At 43.0% G+C, this 25,571-nt stretch overlaps 1 protein-coding gene across 1 annotated transcript; it reads left to right on the top strand.

Moving 5' to 3' along the window:
* The first annotated feature begins 114 nt into the window (after positions 1-114).
* mthfd1b (methylenetetrahydrofolate dehydrogenase (NADP+ dependent) 1b) lies at positions 115-16,777 on the top strand. Its single transcript, XM_029688266.1, has 28 exons — positions 115-379; positions 3,858-3,942; positions 4,332-4,391; positions 4,697-4,750; positions 4,909-5,045; positions 6,437-6,537; positions 6,644-6,780; positions 7,025-7,136; positions 7,356-7,483; positions 8,311-8,408; positions 8,671-8,844; positions 9,019-9,155; positions 9,276-9,322; positions 9,426-9,533; positions 9,658-9,732; positions 9,834-9,936; positions 10,248-10,324; positions 10,415-10,555; positions 10,671-10,739; positions 11,210-11,321; positions 11,420-11,559; positions 12,879-12,920; positions 15,000-15,100; positions 15,189-15,366; positions 15,722-15,829; positions 16,044-16,196; positions 16,348-16,460; positions 16,593-16,777. The coding sequence occupies exons 1-27, from the start codon at positions 342-344 to the stop codon at positions 16,435-16,437; spliced, it is 2,805 nt and encodes a 934-aa protein (XP_029544126.1). The 5' UTR covers positions 115-341; the 3' UTR covers positions 16,438-16,460; positions 16,593-16,777.
* Positions 16,778-25,571: the final 8,794 nt, after the last annotated feature.

Genomic DNA, 25,571 nt, shown 5'->3' with positions numbered 1-25,571 from the left:
TCTTATTGGTTGTATTGGATTGACATGATTTTGAGACTCGTGATTGGTCAATAATTCCTGCCCTCAACTCAGACTGTTCTCTGACGGGTTGACAGCATTTGATAGCCATGCAGATTACCCCACCCAGTACTAGCTACGTCTTTAGTTACGTGTGCTAATATTCTCAGAACTTTTTATGGCCATATTGAGGCTTTTTTACAAGCATTATTGATTTGAGCTACTCTGGCACGGTATATAATTTACAATACTATCTCTACCGCCATAAGAATCAGAATCAACACTCAGAGGGAAGAAGATAACTAGCTAACTGTGTTTAGGGGACGAGCTGGTTTAGCCTAACGATGTCAGCACAAATCATTAGTGGAAAAGAAGTTTCAGCGTAAGTGTAATTTTTTTTAAACTAATCTGTTGGACGATTTTGTAAATTTGCTCGCTAGCACACATTTATGGTACAGATATAACAAAGCACCATGTTGATTTTGTGTAAGTTAACGTTATCTATAGAAACATTGCAGGCAGGTTTCGAAGCAGGCAGGTTTCGTCACATATCTAACGTTCTGTTGCAGTCCATAGAAATAGAATATGTCTTTGATATTGGGTCAGTGTTTGGAACAGCCACGTGCATCAAGCATGGTTTGGCAACCTCACATTCTATTCTCAGGGTGTTCTGTAGAATCTCATCCCAATATATTGCAAACATCAAACAAAGTTGGATCAGATTCTAAAAAAACACAAGAATTCTATCTCTCATTCTCATGAAGTTCTAAATGCAACAGTGTCCATCTTGGTGATGTCGACGTGAACGACCCTCCAACTGGTAATTGATTACTAGTTGGAAAGTCGTCCTATAATGCTGCGTTCATAACCAAGTGGAATGACCAGTGCTGATGTTGTAAATGCCGGTTGGATGCATTCACGTGCTTTGAACTAGTTGAGGAACGTTGATTGTCTAATGGCCAACAAGCTGTCAACCATAAACTCGAAGTACAGCCATTATTCTTGTAAACCCCATTATATTAGATTAAAAAATATATATAAATAATGTTTTGTTCCATTTAACTGTTGGAAATTATGTTATCCATTTTTGATAGATTAGTTTCCCACAAGTAATTACCAGTTGGAGGTGTGTTCAAATGGAATTTTCCAGTTGTATGTGGTAAATACCACCTTCTCACTTGGTTATGAATGCAGGGTAAGTCTCAGGTAAAGTAGATGGAAACAATATTGCAGTAATTTTTGCAGCTTCACTGGAATATTGTGAAAAAATTCTGGGCAAAGTTGGTACCACGAACTAGAATGTTTCATTCTATTTTTATTAGGGGTGGGTGATATGGCCAAAATATCATGTCACTGTATACAAATAAAAAGGATGGCTGGTATTTGACGGTATTTTATGTTTTTGATAATAAAAGTTCTATATTTGCTTTAAGAGTATTGTGTGACCTTAGGATGGCAACACACACATTCTGATGGATTTCAATGGGTGTTTCTCCATTCGAATGTTTTTTTACTGATCAGTTCAAACTAAAAATATCTTTCAGCATTTTCATTGATTTCTACATTTCCTGCACTTATTTGAGATCATTTTCACACTGCCACGTAGGGCAGCACAATATGAGCAAACAATCTAGGATTTATTTTTAACCAAATGATGCAATTGCAATTTGACTTGTGATTTAGAGCAAAACACTTGGTGGAACTGTTGGAATCATGGAAATGTAATGATTTTTCTAAAGTAAGAATATAATACTGGGCACCTTGAATATGGCATTTGACATCACAATGAATGAAAATGCTAGGGAGGAGTCACCTGACTATGTCGTTTTATCAAGAGTATTTTAGGTGACAACCTGACTTTTGATATCTGAAGGGACTTTTATTCAGCAACTCATGCTTGTCACAAGACTCGACTGCCAGTGCCCTCCTAACTGTGCAACTCATACTACCCATTAGTCAATTAGGCCTATTTCAAGCTGAGTGACCGAAAACCACATATTCTTCAACTTACATCCTTTTCTTTAAGCAGTTCAGTTGTGCTGTTCATTACCTAAATAATTTCAGAGGTAACATTAAAGCAGTACTGTTGTAATCTGTGGACTAGGCTGTTGCAGAGTAGCTGCAAAGGAACTACTACACTGTGGCCTTGATCAGAGTACAACACTTGTTTGATGGCCTTCTATGGCCAGTGTTGACCAATAAAAGATAACTCCCTTGTACTGATACAATATAGACTAGTGTTGACACCACTGTTATCTGCAACATTTATAGAGAACCCGTAGTATTGTCAGAGTTAGAGACCTGAGGGTTGGTGACTGACTGGTTCAGCAAATTGTTAGTTGCTTTAATTGTGTCAGCCTTTTGTATCAATGAGTGAGAGAGAAAGCATAGGGTCCTATATAGTTAGCCTGTGATTTGTAACAGTTTGGTTATAAAACAAGTTGAGCCTAGCACAGTATAAGTTATTTTATAGTAATGTTTCACAGTAATAAACAAACTATTAGGCTATAAACAAATGCTCATTAAAATGGTGGATACAAACTGGTGTTAACTGTACTGGCTCCATGGTGGAAAAATACTTGTAAAAAGTATTAGTCCCAGACATACATCAGTTTCTCTCTGAAGGCAATATTATTCACATGATGCATTGACATGTGACACTCCTTATTTTATATTGAACGTTGTTGTTTTCAGGGTCAAAGGTCTAGAGAAACTTTCTTTAAAAATGCCAATATGGTAAAAACACTGTTCTGAGCAGTAGTTGATGTTGAAATGTGTCTGTAGGGCCTACCTTTGATTATTGGGTATTCTCAATTGTGTGCAGAATGTGCAAACAAAATCATTGATTTCTCAATAGTAGTTGAAGAAACCAACTTTCAGCCTGTCTGCAAGCAAGTCAATCTTGCAGTCATGAGTGAGTTTAAGCACTTGTTAGTCTTTTTGTATATTTTGTATTGCTTAGTCCCTGTCAATTAGATTACCTTCCAAGACATCATTATTTGATCTTGTTGAAGACCAGAGGGTGTTTTAAACACAGAAAAACACATGTATTACCTCACACCAATCTGTTGGGGACTATAATAGGTTGATAAAGCTTTGTCCTTATCTCACACATTTTGCTTTGGTATCTGTTCATACAACTCTGCACTGTGGTTTTCAGTTGCATCTATGACTGAATCAAGAGGTCTTACTGTGGCGGTCTGCATCCAGACCATGAGAAGTTGCTGAGGACCCTAAAATCCCTCTTAACTCACTCATGTAACTGTTTAGTTGCAATAAAATGCTTAAGATGCTGTGCTGCTGAGATGCCCCTTCCAGATGGCCTCATTTGGGTGGACCGAAGGATTTCCATTGACATCATTTAGTGTAGGGCAATTCCATGGTAACGGAATTACGCTGAGACTCGCTGAGTTTAACAAACCATAGAACTCTATGCACAAGGACTACTTTGAACATTGTACAAAACACATTTACAGGAAGAACTGTGCAGATGCATAGTAATGAGTTCTAAAGTTGTTGCGTAGTACATTGCGGTCTCTCCCACGCCAAAATGGCCAACTACACCCAAGATTGCCTGTGGTCTGAGTACCTACGTGCCATTAGGGCTCCTTCCCAGCATTGCATTCCTGGGGGTGCTCTCCTCCATACCCCTGTAGTTGTCTCTCAGCTGGTAGTCATGCTGTACCTCACCTCTTGGACGCTCCAAGGTGCCATGTGGACGGTTGAAGGGTGGAGGTCCATGGCTTCAGAGGTCTCTGGGCACACCACATCCCTGTAGGACATACCAGGTTCTAACCCTGAATAACTGTCCCCCTGCTTTCTCCCTGGGAGATTGACCGCAGGTCCTTTTGTGTCCACAGGCAGGTAAGGGAGAGGCTGAAGAAGGATGTGGCGCAGATGAAGACGCAGGACCCTAATTTTCGACCAGGTCTGGTTGTGTTACAGGTAAGTGCAAGAGTATGTTGTAAGGGCTCTAGTTCAAATCTTGATTCTGATTCTTCCCATGTAGAGTATTTTTTTCCCCCATGGCCCGTTTCCTTAAATGGGCAATGGGCAGGGTTTTGTATCATTTTGAGAGTCACTAATTTGTGCTCCATGCTAAAATGATTACAGAATATAGCCTTGGGTCATATCTTCCCTCAGTCAGATTCAGAACCACTAGCTCTGAGTGGAGGGGCTAATTCCATTTGTATACTTAGTCTGTTATATGGCGCTAGCTAAAATATGAAACATAATGTATTAATGGTCTAACATTGGTTATTGACTAGTTTGTAAAAGCATTATTGGAACAAACAAAGACTACAGATTTCTCAATTTTGCTGTGCACTTTTCAGGTGGGGGACAGAGATGATTCAAACCTCTACATCAGCATGAAGCTGAAGGCAGCAGCTGAGGTAAATAACAGAATGCCTGATGTGATCGTTCCTGTTTCATACATATTCCAAATTGTTCTCTGTTCAGTTCTTAAAGGGATACTTCAGGATTTTGGCAATGGCCCTTTATCTACTTTCCCAGATACCATAGACTTCGAGTCATTGAGCTTACGGTAGTTACCATTGGCCGGCGAAACTACCTCTAAATTCCTTCGTACTGGATGCAGAGACATAAAAATGGTATCGACAAATTCATCTGACGCTGGGGAAGTAGATAAAATCCCGACGTATCCCTTTAAACTCTGTTTTTCATGTGCCTACTGTAGATTGGAATTAATGCCACACACCTGAGGCTCCCCAAGACTGCCACAGAGGATGAGGTAAGGAGGGATCCTGAGGGGGTTAACTTCACAGCTTGCATAGCGTTTCTGCTTGGTGGTCTCTGCAGGCCTCTTTCTGGCACTCTGTTTGTCTGTCATTCTCTCTCTATAGTTTTCTTTCCCTCCCACTCTATTTCACACACCCCATCACTCTGTAGGTGCTGCACAGCATTATGGAGGTGAATGAGAACTCTGCTATCCATGGCCTCATCGTTCAGCTGCCTCTGGACTCCATCCACAAAATAGATACTGAGAAGGTGACCAACGTTGTGGCCCCAGAGAAGGATGTGGATGGGTGAGCCCTGAGATGTGTTTTGTGTGACCAGTTTACAGATTTTCATGTGAATATTCTAAAATCCGCATAAAGAAAATATGCACGTTTTCCCACCAGTGGTGTTTCCACCAAACTGACTTGTTGCAGATACAAATCAGTGCAACTTAATGCACCCAAAATGTACTTTTTCAGTTCTGTTTTGTACCGAATAAAAATCTAAAGTTCATTGTGTTTCCATTGCATTTTCAACTCTACCGATATAGTTTTGTCTCAAACTGTTGCGTTAAATAGCAAACGTACATGCTCTGGTCTTGGAACATGTGATCTAGCCAACAATTCACAGATACAGTGCAGGTAGGCTAGTCTACATAATGAGATTATTATGGATAAGAGCAGGAATATTTTTATTTGTCAAACGACAGTCAAGCATCGATCATCATTTAACCACAATCAGAACCTCTATATTTATTGGAAAGGGGCATCAAGATCACTGCACTTTCACCACTCTGTGAAGTTCATCAGAATTGATTTAATCTGTAGCCTAATGAACTGCATGGTTTCCCAAGTCGTAGTGGGAGGACCACACACCATACCGTCCATTGACTCCAAGTTTACTGCGATATGATGGTTTTTATATCAATAGTTGCGCATAATGGAATTTCCACTGCCATTTCTCACTTAATTAAGTTTACAGACACAAAAAGATCCAACCATGTCGAACGAACAAATGAACTGTCTGCATTTATAAAATTGTAAGAACTTCCTGTTTCCATCACAGCTGTTGTAATTCATTTTTAAAATCTGGTATGACTTTACTCGCATAAACTGTATGGGGATTTGGTTAGTGAAACCATTTTTGCCACTCTGGAAGTGTTCTAGTTCCATTTGTGTAGTGTAAGCCATGATTATATTGTGTTTATTGGACAGTGATGCTGATACAGGCTGTGTGTTTAGAGGATGCAGGCCTTTTGTATTGGTGTTTAGGAAGCTCCATTAATCTCATGCTCCTCTAATTGACTCTATTGATTCAGATTGTTCTCTGGACTTACTGAGAGACCAGTAAAGGAGCTTCTGTACTGCACTTAGCTGGGCCTGTTAAAAAGACAGTGTACTAACGATGAGGACATTGATTTATGTCGTCACCTCAAAAGAGTACAGATTTTTTTCTTTTTCTGAGGGTTTTAATCATGCGTAGCTTGTTAGGGAGACAATGTTGAAAAGGGGAAACGAAAGAAGGCTTTCTACAAAATACAATGTACCATCAGAAAGAGTTGTGTGTGTATATAGTACGTGAAAGTATGACTAACTCTTATTGGTTAGAAACTGGATGGCGGATGCTCATAATGAGTGTACTCTGTGTGTGTGTGTGTGTGTGTGTGTGTGTGTGTGTGTGTGTGTGTGTGTGTTCCTAGTCTGACCTGTATAAATGCTGGGAAGCTGTCCCGGGGGGACTTGGGGGACTGTTTCATCCCCTGTACTCCTAACGGCTGCATGGAGCTCATCAGACAGACTGGTGGGTACAGCAGAGAAACTAGTTATGAGCCAATGCTAATGAGCTGAATTACTTAATATGTAGAAGTGCTCAATTTAATGATTGACACTGCAGTGCATCTGTGCAGGTGTTTCTGTGGCTGGGAAGAGAGCTGTGGTGATTGGCCGCAGTAAGATTGTGGGCGCGCCCATGCATGACCTACTGCTGTGGAACCACGCTACCGTGACAACCTGCCACTCAAAGACTGCTGACCTCGCTGCTGAGGTAACCCAAGCCCAGGACATGTCACATGCTCACTCAGAAGATGAAAACACTCTCAACCATATATACAGGCCGTTCCTATCCATATAAACATGTATTACAGGCAACTCATGATGATGTAAACAGGTAGATGACATGTCACATACAGATCCCACATACCGGAGCACTACTGTTTATTAGATTGACAGACTTGTGCCACGAAACAAACTAGTATAGTGAGGAGATTCATCCAGTCCCCTCTTTCCAGGTGGGCAGAGCAGACATCTTGGTGGTTGGGATTGGGAAAGCAGAGATGGTGAAGGGGGATTGGGTGAAGAAGGGAGCGGTGGTCATCGACTGCGGCATTAATCACATCCCAGGTTAGTATGGTCCCCTCCATTGGATTCCATTTTGACAAGTACTCTTTAAAAAAAATATTGAAAATATTTTTTTTAGAATAAATGTGAGATAAACATGGAGTGAATCATCGGTTCTCCATGGAGCTGGTACTTCTCTTCACGGGTAACATTTAATGGGCATTGTAGGTAACATTTAGGGGTGCTTGTGTTGACGGCATGGTTCCTTTCTGTGCTCCTCAGATGAGACGCGGCCCAGTGGGAAGCGTGTGGTGGGGGATGTGCACTACTCCTCTGTTAAGGAGCAGGCTGGCTTCATCACTCCAGTACCAGGAGGAGTGGGGCCCATGACTGTGGCCATGCTCATGCAGGTAGTTGGGAACAACTGGGTATTGAACACGGCGGTTGTCTGTATACCTTATAAGTTAGCCCAGCAAGCTAAGGCTTAGGAAAACAAGTCCTCAGATCTTAGGCAAGGTTACTCATCACGTGAGTGTAGCTTACCGATCCACCTCCACCACAAAGGCAGTGGCATCCCTACTAGTAATCACACAAACCACACCGCCTCCAAAATTCATCCTGTGAGAAATTCACATTTCAGGGGAAAAGTGGTATTTATTTGTGATGGAGCAGCTCCCTGTCATGTGACTTCATCAATGCCATTCACTCAACTGTTTACGCAGCATGACATGGCAAAGACAGACTGTTAAACTGAATGTGGAGAATTTTGTAGTAGATGAGGTGTTATTTCAGACACTCATTTGTTTCTGTCTGGTAATCCTCTGAGGTAATGGAATTCTAACAACATAAATTAATGGAAAGCAATGTTTTATTCCCTTTTATGGCACTGTGCAATCCACAGTTGCACAGAGCACATTCAGTGAGAATGAATGGCTTTTGTCTATAAGGCATAACCATAGAAGCGAATTGTCTTTTGAGTTTGGTACAAATTCCAATCTATACACACATGCGCACTATACTCACATGTGTACATGGACTTGGTGTTGTAGAGTAGTGGCCTGAGGGCGCACACTTAATGTGTTGTAAAGTCTTCTGTGTAATGTATATAGCTGCCTTATTTTTTGCTGGACCCCAGGAAGGAGGCAGCAGCTAATTGGGATCCATAATAAATACAATCTAAATGTGTAAACTGAGCTTTTCATTGGCTGTGTGCTTTGTTGTTTTTCTTCATCTCCAGAACACAGTGCTAAGTGCCAAGCGCTTCCTGGAGTCTCACCAGCCAGGCAAGTGGAGCATCACCTACACCAAGCTCATCCTGCAGAAGCCTGTGCCAAGGTTTGTCCCCTCATCCTCTGCATAACTTTCCCTCTGATGTGGAATCACTTTATTTTCTAGTCGTTTAGTAATTTTTCGTACTTAATACTCCTCAGTAATGTTGCTGAATAATTCAACCTTCCACTAAAGTAGGTGCTCTAGTCTAATTTTGGTTACTCTACTTCATGTTTGAAAGCCCTAAATTTGGTCCTCAGGGACTTGCATGACATTTCTTGTCTGCTGTTACTGCTGAATAAATGTGTGACCTGACTGTGGCCCTCAGTGACATTGTGATCTCGCGTTCCTGCGTGCCCAAGCCCATCGACCGACTGGCCACGGAGGTGGGGATGCTGTCGGATGAGGTGGAGCTCTATGGGAAGACCAAGGCCAAGGTGCAGCTGGACATCATCAGTCGCCTGCGGGCACAGCCTGATGGGAAATACGTGGTGGTCACTGGGTATGCTCTGTACAATAAACTTGTGTTCTTGTTGTGTTGTAGATGTAACATGGAAAATGTGCTCCTTTTTCAACTACAGTGGCCTGGTACAGAACTCTTCATTTATCAAGATTGATGATCTATTATGCTCTTGGAAATGTTTCACACCAGTGTTAATGTTGTCTGTACCTCTAGAATCACCCCCACCCCACTGGGAGAGGGAAAGAGCACCACCACCATAGGACTGGTCCAGGCCCTGGGGGCTCACATGAAGCTCAATGTCTTCGCCTGTGTCCGCCAGCCCTCCCAAGGCCCCACCTTCGGAATCAAAGGTGAGCACTGAGTGATGCTGCCCTTTACTGACTGGTTGGATGCCTTTTGTGGGAAAATGTAAGGCTTTATCAATGCTCAGTTGTTATCAATGCTAAATGCCTGGAATGTTCGATCTACAGGAGGTGCTGCTGGAGGTGGATATTCTCAAGTAATTCCCATGGAGGAGGTACAGCACTGAATGATTTCCATTCTGTTCCAGACATTGATCATTCAGGAAGGGGTTTCGGTATAAAGCTATATTTGACCATATGGTTTAATTATGATTTCAGTTCAACCTCCACCTCACGGGAGATATCCACGCCATCACAGCTGCCAACAACCTGGTGGCGGCCGCCATAGACGCCCGTCTGTTCCATGAAGCCACCCAAACAGACAAGGTGAACCCTCTCGGTTGCTGACATCTGTTCTTGAGAAAGATTGCACTGCACAAGGTGGTATTCCATGTTTGATTAATGTGTGTGTCTGTCCATTTATCTTTCTCACTCATTCCCTCTCCCACAGGCTTTATATAACCGTCTGGTCCCTCTTAGTGGAGGTCAGAGGACATTCTCCCCCATCCAGATAAACAGACTAAAGGTACAAACTCAATTGTATCCGTGGATGACAATGCCATTATTATCTTGACTGTCTTAGGGAGGGAATTTCTCTACTATTGTCTCTGTATGTGATCCCTGTAGAGACTGGGCATTGAGAAGACTGACCCCACCACTCTGACCGAGGAGGAGATAACCCGCTTTGCCCGACTAGACATGGACCCTGACTCCATCACCTGGCACAGAGGTACTGAAGACTACTGGATATGTACCCTGAGTGGCCTGACTGTTGTGCATAATGTATACTATACTACAGGGCTCTCGAACCCTGGTCCTGGAGAGCTACAGTCCTGTATGTTTTCACTCCTACCCTAATCTAGCACACCTGTAATAATTAGCTGGTTGATAAGCTGAACCAGGTTAGTTCCAACTGGGGTTGGAGTGAAAACATACAGGGGGGTAGCTCTCCAGAAACCGGGTTGGAGATCCCTGCTATACTATGACATGTCAGTGTTGAGATGTAGCGCAGTGTTTTAATGGGTCTTTGTGTCATTTCAGTGATAGACACCAATGATCGTTTCCTGAGGAAGATCACCATTGGCCAATCGCCAACTGAGAAGGGACACACTAGGGAGGTATGTAAAAGTTCATAGTACACATGCTTTTCTTTCATTAGTTAGTCGCCCACTGATACTGCTGTTGACTCTAGTTCTGTCCTCCCCCAGGCTCAGTTCAGCATCACGGTGGCCAGTGAGATCATGGCCGTGCTGGCTCTCACCAGCAGCCTGAAGGACATGCGCCAGCGCCTGGCCAAGATGGTGGTGGCAACCAGCCGCAGTGGGCAGCCCATCACCACAGAGGACCTGGTAATTGGCCCTAGTCTCCCCCTCACACTCAACCAACACATAGACAGTTGAGGTTTGTGATGAGTGCTTGTTCCTTAAACGATTCTCACCATTTCATTGTTCCCTCTGTGTGCAGGGTGTGAGTGGAGCCCTGACTGTGCTGATGAGGGATGCCATCAAGCCCAACTTGATGCAGACTCTGGAGGTGGGCGGGACAGGGAGGGGAGGGAGGGAGCTCCTCAGGGTGAAACTTTAAAGGCCTGGCAACTGGGGGAGAGGAGAGGGAAGCAAAGTCATGTGGGAAAATGAGTTTCAGATTATTTAATTGGTTAGGGTAGTGTGGATGTGAAGCTTCCTATGTTCTCACGGAGCAGTGATGACACAGTCTGGAGAAGACAGATAGCGTGTGCTTGTGGCTGTTTTTAGTTTAGTTTCTAATCCCTGTTTCTCTTTGAGAAGTTCTGAGGCAGGATTGGGTACAAAGTAGCTAATCTTTTTGTATCATATCAACAGATATTCCAAAGCCTAGAACTTGCTTAGCTAAGTTTGTTGACTACAGATATGTGATTCTGTGTTTGATGTGGTAGACTTGACTTCTGTGAGTCAGAGTGGTGACATTGCCACTGGCTGAGTGTGTGCTCTGCTGCTGGATGATTGAGAGGAGTTTCTCTACAGGGAACCCCCGTGTTCGTCCACGCCGGACCTTTCGCCAACATCGCCCACGGCAACTCCTCCGTCCTGGCTGATAAGATAGCCCTGAAGCTGGTCGGCCCGGAGGGATTTGTGGGTAAGTGGAGCTGAAACACACAGCCTCTCCCTTGGCAAGAAACAAAACGATGAACACCTCTTGTAATGTGCTTGTTGGTTGTTTCTCTCATGGGACAGTGACTGAGGCTGGGTTCGGCGCTGACATCGGCATGGAGAAATTCTTCAACATCAAATGCCGCTACTCCGGCCTGCGGCCTCACGTGGTGGTGCTGGTGGCCACCGTCCGAGCCCTGAAGATGCATGGAGGTGGGCCAACGGTGAGTGACTGCACAGTTTACTGGGGGTATTTGAAATCTTTCTACCCTTGTTCTAATGGTGGTGCCAATGGGCAGCTTTCAGAAAGACTGCTTCAGAAAAAAACAATTAAAGGGCAGGTTTGCCCCCTCAAAAGAAGAGTAGCGGTTGCTCAGTGTAGTCAATTATAATCATCAGAACAACCTAGAGAATGTTCACATATTAAATGTCATATATACCGTTCAAAAGTTTGGGGTCACTTAAATGTCCTTGTTTTTTTTCATTTAAAATAACATCAAATTGATCAGAAATACAGTGTAGATGTTGTAAATTACTATTGTAGCTGGAAATATTCCATTTTGCATAGAAGGCCAGCATCCCGGAGTCGCCTCTTCACTGTTGACGTTGAGTCTGGTGTTTTCTGTGTACTATTCAATGAAGCTGCCAGTTGAGGACTTGTGAGGTGTTTGTTTCTCAAACTAGACACACTAATGTACTTGTCCTCTTGCTCAGTTGTGCACCGGGCCTCCCACTCCTCTTTCTATTCTGGTTAGAGACAGTTTGCTCTGTTCTGTGAAGGGAGTAGTACACCGTTGTACGAGATCTTCAGTTTCTTGGCAATTTCTCTCATGGAATTGCCTTAATTTCTCAGAACAAAAATGGACTTTCGAGTTCCAGAAGAAAGGTCCTTGTTTCTGGCCATTTTGAGCCTGTAATCGAACCCACAAATGCTGATGCTCCAGATACTCAACTAGTCTAAAGAAGGCCAGTTTTATTGCTTCTTTAATCAGAACAACAGTTTTCAGCTGTGCTAACATCATTGCAAAAGGGTTTTCTAATGATAGATTAGCCCACTAAAATTAGAAAACTTGGATTAGCTAACACAATGTGCCATTGGAACACAGTGGTGGTTGCTGATAATGGGCCTCTGTACGCCTATGTAGAGATTCATTCAAAATCTGCCGTTTCCAGCTACAATAGTCATTTGCAACATTAACAATGTCTACACTGTATTTCTGATCAATTTGATGTTGTTTGCTTTTATTTAAAAAACAAGGACATTTCTAAGTGACCCTAAACTTTTGAACAGTAGTGTATATATTCTCTCCTATAGAATGTCCTATCCTGCTTCAATCAATGCAGGTGCACTGTTTTGAATGTAATTCCATTTCCTGCTTGGCGGTCACACAGGAAGACCTGTCATTCTGCTGCTTTAGCTCTATCCCCACAAACACTAGTATGTTTCATGTCCTTGGACAGGGAATAGGGAAACGGCCCCTTATTGTTTGTTCTAGGTTAGTAATTTGATAGCTTTTTGACTGATCTTTCTCCTTTGATGCAGGTTACTGCTGGGATGGCCCTGCCCAAAGAATATGTGGAAGAGGTAAGGCACTTCTCTGCGCCTCACCCCCACTCTCTCAATTCAGCCCCAACCCTTTTACACCGCATCCCATCAGGGAAAGAGCAGCCATCCTAAATGTACCACTTCCCTTTTATGATAATGTTCTGTTAATGGCATATTGCTCATCCTCTGGTTTTCAGTAGAGCTGTGGTGGTCATGAAATTGTCAGCCGGTCATAGTAATTGACTGTTAATTAACATAATCACATGTAGCATCTGCTGGCTTCCACGCATAACCTGCAGACCTTTTGGAATATCTACATTTTAAAAAGTATAATAAATCCATGTAATATAGCCTACATCAGAGGAACAGTACCAGTACAGCATAGGTTGTCCTTATGTTAGGCTGTGATCTGGCTATGCCATAATTCTGAGGGCTACGCTAGTTCATTTAGCAGACAAGATTTGCTTAGAATTCAATGGCATTATTTATAGTAATCGAGATACAATTGAACATAGCTGAATAAAATAGGAAGGATATTTTCTCCGAACAATTTGAGGGAGTGCGCACATGCGGCAATTCTGTGTTGAGTGGTTAATAAAGAAACAGGTACTCCTATGCTTAATTTAGAGTTATTTATGTAACTTTAGTTATAGGCTAGATTTGTAATTCATTCTTAGGCTGCATGATGCGACTAATGATTTGAAAAAAGTTGCATGAAAGGCATGAGCTCTGCTTTGTTTTTTTTTGCGCAGGCTGTTCACACTTCATCAGTCCCTCATTCACAATTTGACAAGTACTTGATAATGCCTCGAATTTCCCGGCTGCATCCCCTTTGTGTGGCCGTAATGCCCCCTAAAAAAATCCATTCCTTTTGTGGCCGTTGTGCGTTTGGGCTGAATATAATAATTCCATTCTCCCAGCTGCCGAAGCACCTTTCACTCACATAGCTCTCATTCACATGATCAGGCCTTTCTCACAGGCTACAAGTGAAGACAGACCCATCCGGGATGCAACTGCGCACGTCCTTATTCAATTCCGAGGTGCATATTGGAAGAACTGTCCACATTTACTTTTCGTCAGCCAACAAGATGAGTAGGCCTAACGAACAGCAAAAGCCCTAGCCTACTATGTCAATCTACTATCCTCCATAGCACAAAAGTTGACTTATTCTGTGCAATTTAAATAAATATTCCCAACATATTTTAGGGCAGTTGTGGGATGTGATAGATCCCGAATTAATACAACCACTAGCATCAAAAAACCTCTTTTAAGCAATGAGCCTGACTCAATAGATGAGCAGGTTTAGCCTAAAATGTTGAACTATTTGGTTATTTATTCACATAAGTGTAGCAATGCACACACTGCAGTCGGTTGTGGGAATGTTCCATTAGCAGGAAAACACCATTCTCAAAAGTGACCACAAATGCGATTATGCATGTAATGCTTTTATTATTAAGGTGCATTTTTATAGTGAAAATAAACTTCCCCAAACTTGAAACTCACGCGCTGCGTATGTATGCCAGTTAGGCTCTACACCCGTTGTAAAGCGGATTAATGTGCTTCATTTTAAGACGTTTTTTGATTACTTTAGTTGTGATATCAACCTTACCAAAACATAGGCCTATGGGCTAGGCTATATGAGGTGTGCGACTAAAGCATGTGCTGTTTTCCTTATGATGGGCATCATTCACAAGTGATAGGCTAATATTTTCACCCATCACACTATTCTTGATTTAAGCTTGTCTTTACATATATTATTTTGTTTGTGAAATTTGTTTTGATTTAGAATGGACCATTATCATGTGGCTGTAATACAGTCACCGTAAGAGCCCTAGTCGTAAGACTTCATTAGAAGGCATCAAGAGCATGTGCGTGGTATTTGCTTTGTGTCTTGTGACACAATTCTCATCTGATGCAATTAGTTCATCCATTATGCGGTGCAATTAGGTCCAGTTCACATGCTACCTTGATTTTACATGGACCATTGCCCAATACCTACTGGCTACATGTGATCATTGATGTGAGTAGAAAATAGCTCCACTTAACTCCCTCTCGGGTGTCTCTACAAAGCCAGACTGTACGAGGTATATTATATAATAGCTGTGTGTTTCTGTGTAGAACCTTGAGCTGCTGGAGAAGGGCTGCAGTAACATGAGGAAACAAGTGGAGAATGCCAGGCACTTTGGAGTGCCAGTGGTGGTGGCCGTCAACGCTTTCAAGTAAGTCCTAGTCATGGTGAGCATCTGGAACTATTTTACCCCTCTTGTCCAGTGTTTTGACCTCTGACCTGTGTCTCCCTGACTGCAGGACGGACACTGAATCAGAGCTGGACCTGATCTGCACCCTGGCCAAGGAGGTAGGGGCCTTTGATGCGGTGCGCTGTTCTCACTGGGCTGAAGGGGGTGCTGGTGCCGTGGCCCTGGGACAGGCTGTGCAGAGGGCTTCTGAGGCCCCCAGTGACTTCAAGTTCCTCTATGATGTCGAGGTAAAGCGAGCGTCGGCCTCAGTCAAAGACCTTGTTTTTCACTATATGACATGGTTGCATTGATTTCATCCTGCTCAGGAAATCAATTGATGAAATCAATAATTTTTCTTCCATTCATCTCATCAAGTCTGTAAATGAAATAAATTGCTGATTTAGATGACTGTTTTGATCATAATATTTATACATCAAGTGATTTCCCAGAATAGTATAACTTAATCTTTCTCCTCATGTACTGTTGCAAATGCGTGCATTACATTTAAACATGTTGGAGAATCAGTGTAGATGACCTGAACCAGTTCTATGGTACTCATATGTTGTACGAATGTGTATTTTTGTCTGTCTGAATCGCTTGTAGCTGCCCATTGTGGATAAGATCCGGATCATTGCTCAGAAGATCTATGGGGCTGATGACATAGAGCTGCTGCCAGATGCCCAGCACAAGGTGGAGCTCTACACCAAACAGGTACAATAGCTGTGAGACCAAGGCGTTTAATGGAGACTGTTCTTTGTTTACATGTTTTGTATAAAACCTATTTGTTTGTAGCACACTACTCATTGATTTCTGGAGCACATTTTCAACCTTTACCTTGAAGGTTCAAGAAAACAGTCTGGAGGGTTCACATTTCTATTTGAGGTTTTACTCTCCTTTCAATGAACGCCATATTTGTTTTGTTCAGGGCTTTGGAAATCTGCCCATCTGCATGGCAAAGACCCACCTGTCCCTGTCCCACGAGGCGGATAAGAAGGGCGTGCCCACAGGTTTCGTCCTGCCCATCAGAGACATCCGTGCCAGTGTGGGTGCTGGGTTCCTCTACCCTCTTGTTGGCACGGTAAGAAAGCACTGGCCTGGAGAATAACTATATTTAAAATATCCATGAGCTCAACAGAAAATCAACTGAATCAATGAAGAGTCAAATCAATCTCTTGATCAGAGGACACAAAGTACTAGTACAGTTTATTCATTTTTTGGCCCCATCCTAGATGCCCACAATTCCAGGGCTGCCCACAAGGCCCTGTTTCTATGACATTGACCTAGACCCTGAGACTGAGCAGGTCAACGGACTCTTCTAAGAGGGGTTCCACCCTTTCTAACGGTAAGGAATCCGCTACATTACAGCTATACAAATGATGCAACAACCCATACAAGCATACAGATATGGTTGATGTCTGTAATGATTATTGTTATTTTTCTCTCTGTTGTGCTATCTTTATCTTTCCATTAACAGAGGTGATCTGTGGTCTGCAGCCCCCAAAACAAGGCCTAATAAAATGTGATGGATTAGTAACTGGAAGCTCTTCTCTCCCTTGTCAATAATGTCCTGTATTTTTCACTGTCGCTGACATCTGTCAATAGTACATTTCCTCTGCCCATGGTCACTGAAGGGTAAAATAAAGAAACTTAATTAAGAAACGGTTTGTCCTCCTGATATTATTCTGTATTAAATTCTAGATGGGGGGGAAATTGCCTGTTTACATTAATTTAAAAAGATTCTCCGGTACCTTTTTGTATACTTCTTTTGCCAGTAGCTCTGAAAGTAGCACTCATGAGACAAAAGCGGTCCCTGAAAAATGTGTACTGTCACATATGTGCACCACGTCATTGCCCTCTCGTGTCCACTGAGCCATTGGGCCCACCCTGCAAACTCATCTGATAACGCTGGGCAGGCCTCTTGCTAGCTGTTGCTCAAATGTGAGGGGCTGAAGCTAATTGGCTAGAACTCGAATTGCTAGGGTGCTGGCCCACGTGTAGGGAAAATGGCGAGGCACAGCTTCCAGAAAAGTTGCTTTCAAACTAGGGAGTTCATGGCTAATTGAGTTGAATGATCTAAGAGAAAAATTAATATTTTATCTATGAACTACACCTTGAGACATACAGCCCAAAGTGGGAGGTTTAAAAAAAATACTTTCTTAATCACCAAAGTACCAGAGCATGTTTTTTAATAATCACCTCTGAACATAAACAAACCTTCCCAGGAGCTACTGTATCAGACCCTTCAGATGTTCAGTGTTGTCTGATAATACTGTACATGGTAAGGAGACACTGGGGAGAGGGAGACCTCAGATCATGAATCAGGTGGTTATCAGTGTGATTTGTGTGTAAATTAGACTGTCTATTGCCATAGGCTGGTAAAGGACAGTTTTTTTGGGGGGGGGGGGATTCAAAACAATGTTGAAAATTAGGCAGAGCAAATTCTGACATTGCTGCCTTATAAAAAGTTATGTGACAGTGACTATCCTTGTGGTTTAAAGATTGGTCGTAATAGTGTCTCTTCAAATATGTTCTTGTTGCCATTCTTTGTTCGGTATTCTAATGTAGAATGACTAATACTGTTAAAGTACTGTACAACAATTGATTCTGTGTAATTTGAGCATGTTACTTAATGACTGACTTTTATATCAGAAAATTATTTCAATGGATAAGGTATTTTTAAATGTCCATAATGACAAATCGAAAACAGGTTTTTAGGATTTTTTGCAAATGTATTAAAGATTCAAAAAAAGAAAACGTATGATTTGGAAAGGCACACACCTGTCTGTATAAGGTTCTAGAGTTGACAGTGCATGTCAGTAAAAACCAAGCCGTGAGGTTGACGGAATTGTCCACAGCGCTCCGAGACACTATTGTGTCGAGGCACCGCTCTGGGGAAGGGTACCAAAACATTTCTGCATCATTGAAGGTCCCCAAGAACACAGTGGCCTTACATGGAAGAAGTTTGGAACCACCAAGACTCTTCTTAGAGCTGGCCGCCCGGCCAAATTGAGCAAACGGGGAGAAAAGACTTGGTCAGGGAGGTGACCAAGAACCCGATGGTCACTCTGACAGAGTTACAGAGTTCCTCTGTGATGATGGGAGAACCTTCCAGAAGGACAACCGTCTCTGCAGCTCTCCACCAATCAGTCCTTTATGATAGAGTGGCCAGACGGAAGCCACTCCTCAGTAAATGGCACATAGCCCGCTCTCAGACCATGACTCTCAGACCATGACATACAAGATTCTCTGGCCTGATGAAACCGAGATTGAACTCTTTGGCCTGAATGCCAAGCATCACGTCTAGAGGAAACCTGGCACCATCTCTATGATGAAGCATTGTGGTGGCAGCATCATGCTGTGTAGATGTTTTTCAGCGGCAGGGACTGGGAGACTAGTCAGGATCGAGGGAAAGATGAACAGAGCAAAGTACAGAGATCCTTAATGAAAACCTGGTCCAGAGTGCTCAGGACCTCAGACTGGGGTGAAGGTTCACCTTCCAACAGGACAAAGATCCTAAGCACACAGCCAAGACAACGCAGGAGTGGCTTTGGGACAAGTCTGACTGTCCTTGAGTGGCCCATCCAAAGCCCAGATGGGCTATGTAAAGGTGCAGTGATCTGTGAGCTGCATTGACAGCTGGTGCTAGTGAGGGAGGTAAGTGATTTGGTGATTTTTGCAGTTTGTTCCAGTCATTGGCAGCAGAGAACTGGAAGGAGAGGCGGCCAAAGGAAGAATTGGCTTTGGGGGTGATCAGTGAGATATACCTGCTGGAGCGCATGCTACGGGTGGGTGCTGCTATGGTGACCAGTGAGCTGAGATAAGGCGGGGCTTTACCAAGCAGATACTTGTAGATGACCTGGAGCCAGTGGGTTCGGCGACGAGTATGATGCGCGGGCCTGCCAACGAGTGCATACAGGTCGCAGTGGTGGGTAGTACATGGGGCTTTGGTGACAAAACGGATGGCACTGTGATAGACTGCATCCAGTTTGTTGAGTAGAGTGTTGAAGGCTATTTTGTAAATGACATCGCCGAAGTCTAGGTTCGGTAGGATGGTCAGTTTTACAAGGGTATGTTTGGCAGCATGAGTGAAGGAGGCTTTGTTGTGAAATAGGAAATCAATTCTAGATTTAATTTTGGATTGGAGATGTTTTAATGTGAGTCTGGAAGGAGAGTTTACAGTCTAACCAGACACATAGGTATTTGTAGTTGTCAGAACCGTCCAGAGTAGTGATGCTGGACGGCCGGGCAGTGATCGGTTGAAGAGCATGCATTTAGTTTTACTTGCATTTAAGAGCAGTTGGAGGCCACCGAAGGAGAGTTGTATGGCATTGAAGCTCGTCTGGAGGTTAGTTAACACAGTGTCCAGAGAAGGGCCAGAGGTATACAGAATGGTGTCTGCATAGAGGTGGATCAGAGAATCACCAGCAGCAAGAGTGACATCACTGATATATACAGAGAAGTCGGCCCAAGAATTGAACCCTGTGACACCCCCATAGAGAGTGCCAGAGGTCCGGACAACAGGCCCTCCGATTTGACACACTGAACTCTATCTGTGAAGTAGTTGGTGAACCAGGCGAGGCAATCATTTGAGAAATCAAGGCTGTTGAGTCTGCCAATAAGAATGTTGTGATTGACAGAGTCGAAAGCCTTAGCCAGGTCGATGAATACGGCTGCACAGTAATGTCTCTTATCGATGGCGGTTATGATATCGTTTAGGACCTTGAGCGTGGCTGATGTGCACCCATGACCAGCTCTGAAACCAGATTGCACAGCGGAGAAGGTACGGTGCGATTCGAAATGGTCTGTAATCTGTTTGTTAACTTGGCTTTCGAAGACCTTTAGAAAGGCATGGTAGCATATAGTGCCTTGCGAAAGTATTCGGCCCCCTTGAACTTTGCGACCTTTTGCCACATTTCAGGCTTCAAACATAAAGATATAAAACTGTATTTTTTTGTGAAGAATCAACAACAAGTGGGACACAATCATGAAGTGGAACAACATTTATTGGATATTTCAAACTTTTTTAACAAATCAAAAACTGAAAAATTGGGCGTGCAAAATTATTCAGCCCCCTTAAGTTAATACTTTGTAGCGCCACCTTTTGCTGCGATTACAGCTGTAAGTCGCTTGGGGTATGTCTCTATCAGTTTTGCACATCGAGAGACTGACATTTTTTCCCATTCCTCCTTGCAAAACAGCTCGAGCTCAGTGAGGTTGGATGGAGAGCATTTGTGAACAGCAGTTTTCAGTTCTTTCCACAGATTCTCGATTGGAGTCAGGTCTGGACTTTGACTTGGCCATTCTAACACCTGGATATGTTTATTTTTGAACCATTCCATTGTAGATTTTGCTTTATGTTTTGGATCATTGTCTTGTTGGAAGACAAATCTCCGTCCCAGTCTCAGGTCTTTTGCAGACTCCATCAGGTTTTCTTCCAGAATGGTCCTGTATTTGGCTCCATCCATCTTCCCATCAATTTTAACCATCTTCCCTGTCCCTGCTGAAGAAAAGCAGGCCCAAACCATGATGCTGCCACCACCATGTTTGACAGTGGGGATGGTGTGTTCAGGGTGATGAGCTGTGTTGCTTTTACGCCAAACATAACGTTTTGCATTGTTGCCAAAAAAGTTCAATTTTGGTTTCATCTGACCAGAGCACCTTCTTCCACATGTTTGGTGTGTCTCCCAGGTGGCTTGTGGCAAACTTTAAACAACACTTTTTATGGATATCTTTAAGAAATGGCTTTCTTCTTGCCACTCTTCCATAAAGGCCAGATTTGTGCAATATACGACTGATTGTTGTCCTATGGACAGAGTCTCCCACCTCAGCTGTAGATCTCTGCAGTTCATCCAGAGTGATCATGGGCCTCTTGGCTGCATCTCTGATCAGTCTTCTCCTTGTATGAGCTGAAAGTTTAGAGGGACGGCCAGGTCTTGGTAGATTTGCAGTGGTCTGATACTCCTTCCATTTCAATATTATCGCTTGCACAGTGCTCCTTGGGATGTTTAAAGCTTGGGAAATCTTTTTGTATCCAAATCCGGCTTTAAACTTCTTCACAACAATATCTCGGACCTGCCTGGTGTGTTCCTTGTTCTTCATGATGCTCTCTGCGCTTTTAACGGACCTCTGAGACTATCACAGTGCAGGTGCATTTATACGGAGACTTGATTACACACAGGTGGATTGTATTTATCATCATTTGTCATTTAGGTCAACATTGGATCATTCAGAGATCCTCACTGAACTTCTGGAGAGAGTTTGCTGCACTGAAAGTAAAGGGGCTGAATAATTTTGCACGCCCAATTTTTCAGTTTTTGATTTGTTAAAAAAGTTTGAAATATACTTTCGCAAGGCACTGTATATATAGGTCTGTAGCAGTTTGGGTCTAGAGTGTCTCCCCCTTTGAAGAGGAGGATGACTGCGGCAGCTTTCCAATCTATGGGAATCTCAGACAATATGAAAGAGAGGTTGAACAGGCAAGTAATAGGGGTTGCAACAATTTCAGCAGATAATTTTAGAAAGAGAGGGTCCAGATTGTCTAGCCTGGCTGATTTGTAGGGGTCCAGATTTTGCAGCTCTTTCAGAATATCAGCTATCTGAATTTGGGTGAAGGAGAAGTGGGGGAGGCTTGGGCGAGTTGCTGTGGGGGTGGAGGTAAGCCAGGTGGAAAGCATGGCCAGCCATAGAAAAATGCTTATTGAAATTCTCAATTATAGTGGATTTATCGGTGTTGACAGTGTTTTCTAGCCTCAGTGCAGTGGGCAGCTGGGAGGAGGTGTTCTTATTCTCCATGGACTTTACAGTGTCCCAGAACTTTTTTGAGTTTGTGCTACAGGATGCAAATTTCTGCTTGAAAAAGCTAGCCTTAGCTTTCCTAGCTTCCCTGAAAAGTTGCATATCACTGGGATGTTCGATGCTAATGCAGAACGCTACAGGATGTTTTTGTGCTGGTCAAGGGAAGTCAGGTCTGGAGAGAACCAAGAGCTATATCTGTTCCTGGTTCATTTTTTTTTTGAATGGGGCATGCTTATTTAAGATTGTGAGGAAGGCACTTTTAAAGAATAACCAGGCATCCTTTACTGATGGGATGAGGTCAATATCCTTCCAGAATACCCGGGCCAGGTCGATTTAGAAAGGCCTTCCTCGTGTTTTAGGGAGTGTTTGACAGTGATGAGGGGTGGTCATTTGACCGCAGACCCATTACGGATGCAGGCAATTAGGCAGTGATCGCTGAGATCTTGGTTGAAAACAGCAGAGGTGTATTTGGAGGGCATGTTGGTTAGGATAACATCTATGAGGGTGCCCGTGTTTACGGATTTGGGGTTGTACCTGGTGGGTTCATTGATCATTTGTGTGAGATTGAGGGCATCAAGCTTAGATTGTAGGATGGCCGGGGTGTTAAGCATGTTACAGTTTAGGTCACCTATCGGAAAGGTGTGCCAAGCTTGTAGCGTCATACCCAAGAAGACTCGAGACTGTAATCGCTGCCAAAGGTGCTTCAACAAAGTACTGAGTAAAGAGTCTGAATACTTATGTAAATGTGGTCTTTCCATTTTTGCTTTGTCATTATGGTGTATTGTGTGTAGATTATATTATGTTGTCAGGGAGGTCAAGGGGCATTGCTCTGAGACATTAACAGTGAATGTGGATGTGACAGAGCCATGAAGTTAGAGAACAGTGAGGTCGGAGATACCATAGAAACAAGTAAAGAAACCAAGGCTTACGAAAACCCTGCCCCTATAACTGATCAAATGGAACCGAAAAAATCTCCTGAACATTGACTGAAGCAGGTGGATGAGATGCTGGTAACCCAATATCCCATAGAGACCTATAGTGGTCCCAGGAATGGTGGGGTGAATCCTTTTTCAGAGGAAGTGGAGGTGCAGAAACTTGGATCCCCAGGGGATCTTTAGTGCAGGATATCGTATTAAAGGTTATTGTCAAACACATTGACTTAAATGCAATTTGCGAGTGAACTAAGTTACCACAGTGAACCAAGAAAAAGAGTGCTGAATATTCAGGTGCAAATTCCAAGATCCGACAACTCTCATTCAGAAGTACCATGACCTTTGCAAATAGTCTGGGTAGCCATTAGATTAGAAGTTCAGGATTCTTATGGCTTGGGGGTAGAAGCCTCTTGGACCTAGAATTGGTGCTCCAGTACCACTTGTCGTGTGTTAGCAGAGAGAACAGTCTATGACTAAGGTGGCTGGAGTCTTTGACCATTTTTAGGGCCTTCCTCTGTCCTGGATGGCAGGAAGCTTGGCCCCAGTGATCTACTGGGCCATACGCACTACCCTTTGTAGTGCTATGTGGTCGGAGGCGGGCAGTTGCCATACCAGGCAGTGACGAAACCTGTCAGGATGCTCTTGATGGTGCAGCTGTAAAGCCCTTTGAGGATATGAGGACCCATGCCAAATATTTTCAGTCTCCTGAGGGGGAATAGGTTTTGTCATACCCTCTTCACAACTGTTTTGGTGTACTTGGACCATGTTAGTTTGTTGGTGATGTGGACACCAAGGAACTTGAAGCTCTCAACCTGCTCCACTACAGCCCCGTCGATGAGAATGGGGGCGTGATCGGTCCTCCTTTTCCTGTAGTCCACAATCATCTCCTTTGTCTTGATCACGTTTAGGGAGAGGTTGTTGTCCTTGCACCATACGGTCAGGTCTCTGACCGCCTCCCTATAGGCTGTCTCGTAGGCCTGATCACCGTCAATGACAACTGTTGTCATCTGCAGACTTACTGATGGTGTTGGAGTCGTGCTTGGCAATGCAGTCATGAGTGAACAGGGAGTACAGGAGTGGCCCCTGTGTTGAGGATCAGCGTGACAGATGTGTTGTTACCTACCCTTACCACCTGGGGGCAGCCCGTCAGGAAGTCCAGGATCCAGTTGCAGAGGAAGGTGTTTTGTCCAGGATCCTTAGCTTAGTGATAAGCTTTGATATTTGTGAATGTTTTAGAAATATTATGATATCATGGATGGATAATATTTGATCAGCTTTTTTTTCTTTTTTTCTGTCATATTGTTTGTATGAAGCAACATCCCAGATTGTGGAATACTTGTTTCCATAGCAATGAGACACTTAAAATGTGATTTAGGTTATTATACTGTACTTTTTCATAGACATTTGCAAGACACTTTTGTCATGTTTTGTTCAACTGAACTAAAATTTATACATGTTATCTGTGTACAAACATTCCAGGAAATTGGAGGAAATTGGCCCTTTTACTGTGGCTGCGTTCGTACGCTTAGACGTTGCTTATGCCTGACAAATCTTACAACGCGTGGATAGGTATTTTAAGTATCGGCTAACCACATACGTTATAGCAATTTGACAAAGTCGAAGACGGAGCACGCAATTATTATTGCCTTGCCTTATGGTGGTTTCAAGACGACTGGGAACTCGGAAATCCTCGACTTCAGTGCTTTTAACGGGGAACTCCACAACAACAAAAACAAGCGCTTACTGGGAAAAATCGGTTTGAACGGTAATCCAACTTGGGAACTCTGGCCTTTTTCTAGAGATCTGGCTTTCCGATTTGAAGCTCACCGACGTCATGACACTAAGGTTGGAAGTCTGAGATTTCTGAGTTCCCAGTCGCTTTGAACGCGGCATTAGCCGACCATCATTTATCGATTCAGGCTGGAATTGTAGCCTATTTTGTGGGCATTGTTGAAAACGAATTTTTCTTATCCAATTGGCGACAGATTTTTATACGAATATTTTTTAAAGCCGTTTACATAAAATATAAGTATTTTCCCACCACAGATCTTTTTCCATCAAATTGATTTGCTGCCGATAAAAGTCTGTGCGTGATGACGTAGTGCACAAAAAAATATATTTTGCAGTCAAATACAAGTAAATTGTTTCCATTGCATTTTCAACTCAGATTTTTTCGTGCGTTATATAGCGAAAGTGCTCACTCTGGTATTGGCACGTGCTGTCTAGCCAACAGTTTGCAGATATATATAATACGTATTTGAAATTATTATGAACAAAAGAGCGAGATCATTTTTAATTTGTTAAACGGCAGCCAAGAATTGATCGTCATGTCACCAGAATAATACCCTCGATATTTATTGGAAAAGAGCATCAAGCTCATCACCACCCTGTGAAGTTCGTATATTTAATTTGTGGTTGCCTAATAAAATGTCTTGTTTTCTTGAGTCGTAGTGGGAGGACCACGCAACATGTCATGTCGTGACTTTACTTGATATGATGGTTATTATATCAATATTTGCGCATAAATGCGTTTCCACCATAATTTTACCTAAACCTAAAGATCACACCTTGTCCTATTTTGTTTTGACGACATTTGGAAAGTTTACCGACATTTTCTTTCCATCAGGCCTATTGTGACATGTTTTTATCCGTCAAGTAGGCCTACTTTACGCGCATAAAAAACGCTGATGGTTAATAAAACATTTGGGATTTTCTTCCTGAATGTT

The sequence above is a fragment of the Oncorhynchus nerka genome, linkage group LG18 (genome assembly GCF_034236695.1).
Source record: "Oncorhynchus nerka isolate Pitt River linkage group LG18, Oner_Uvic_2.0, whole genome shotgun sequence".
Taxonomy (NCBI): domain Eukaryota; kingdom Metazoa; phylum Chordata; class Actinopteri; order Salmoniformes; family Salmonidae; genus Oncorhynchus; species Oncorhynchus nerka.
The sequence above is the reverse complement of the archived record's forward strand: the minus strand, read 5'-3'. Positions and strand labels throughout refer to the sequence as shown.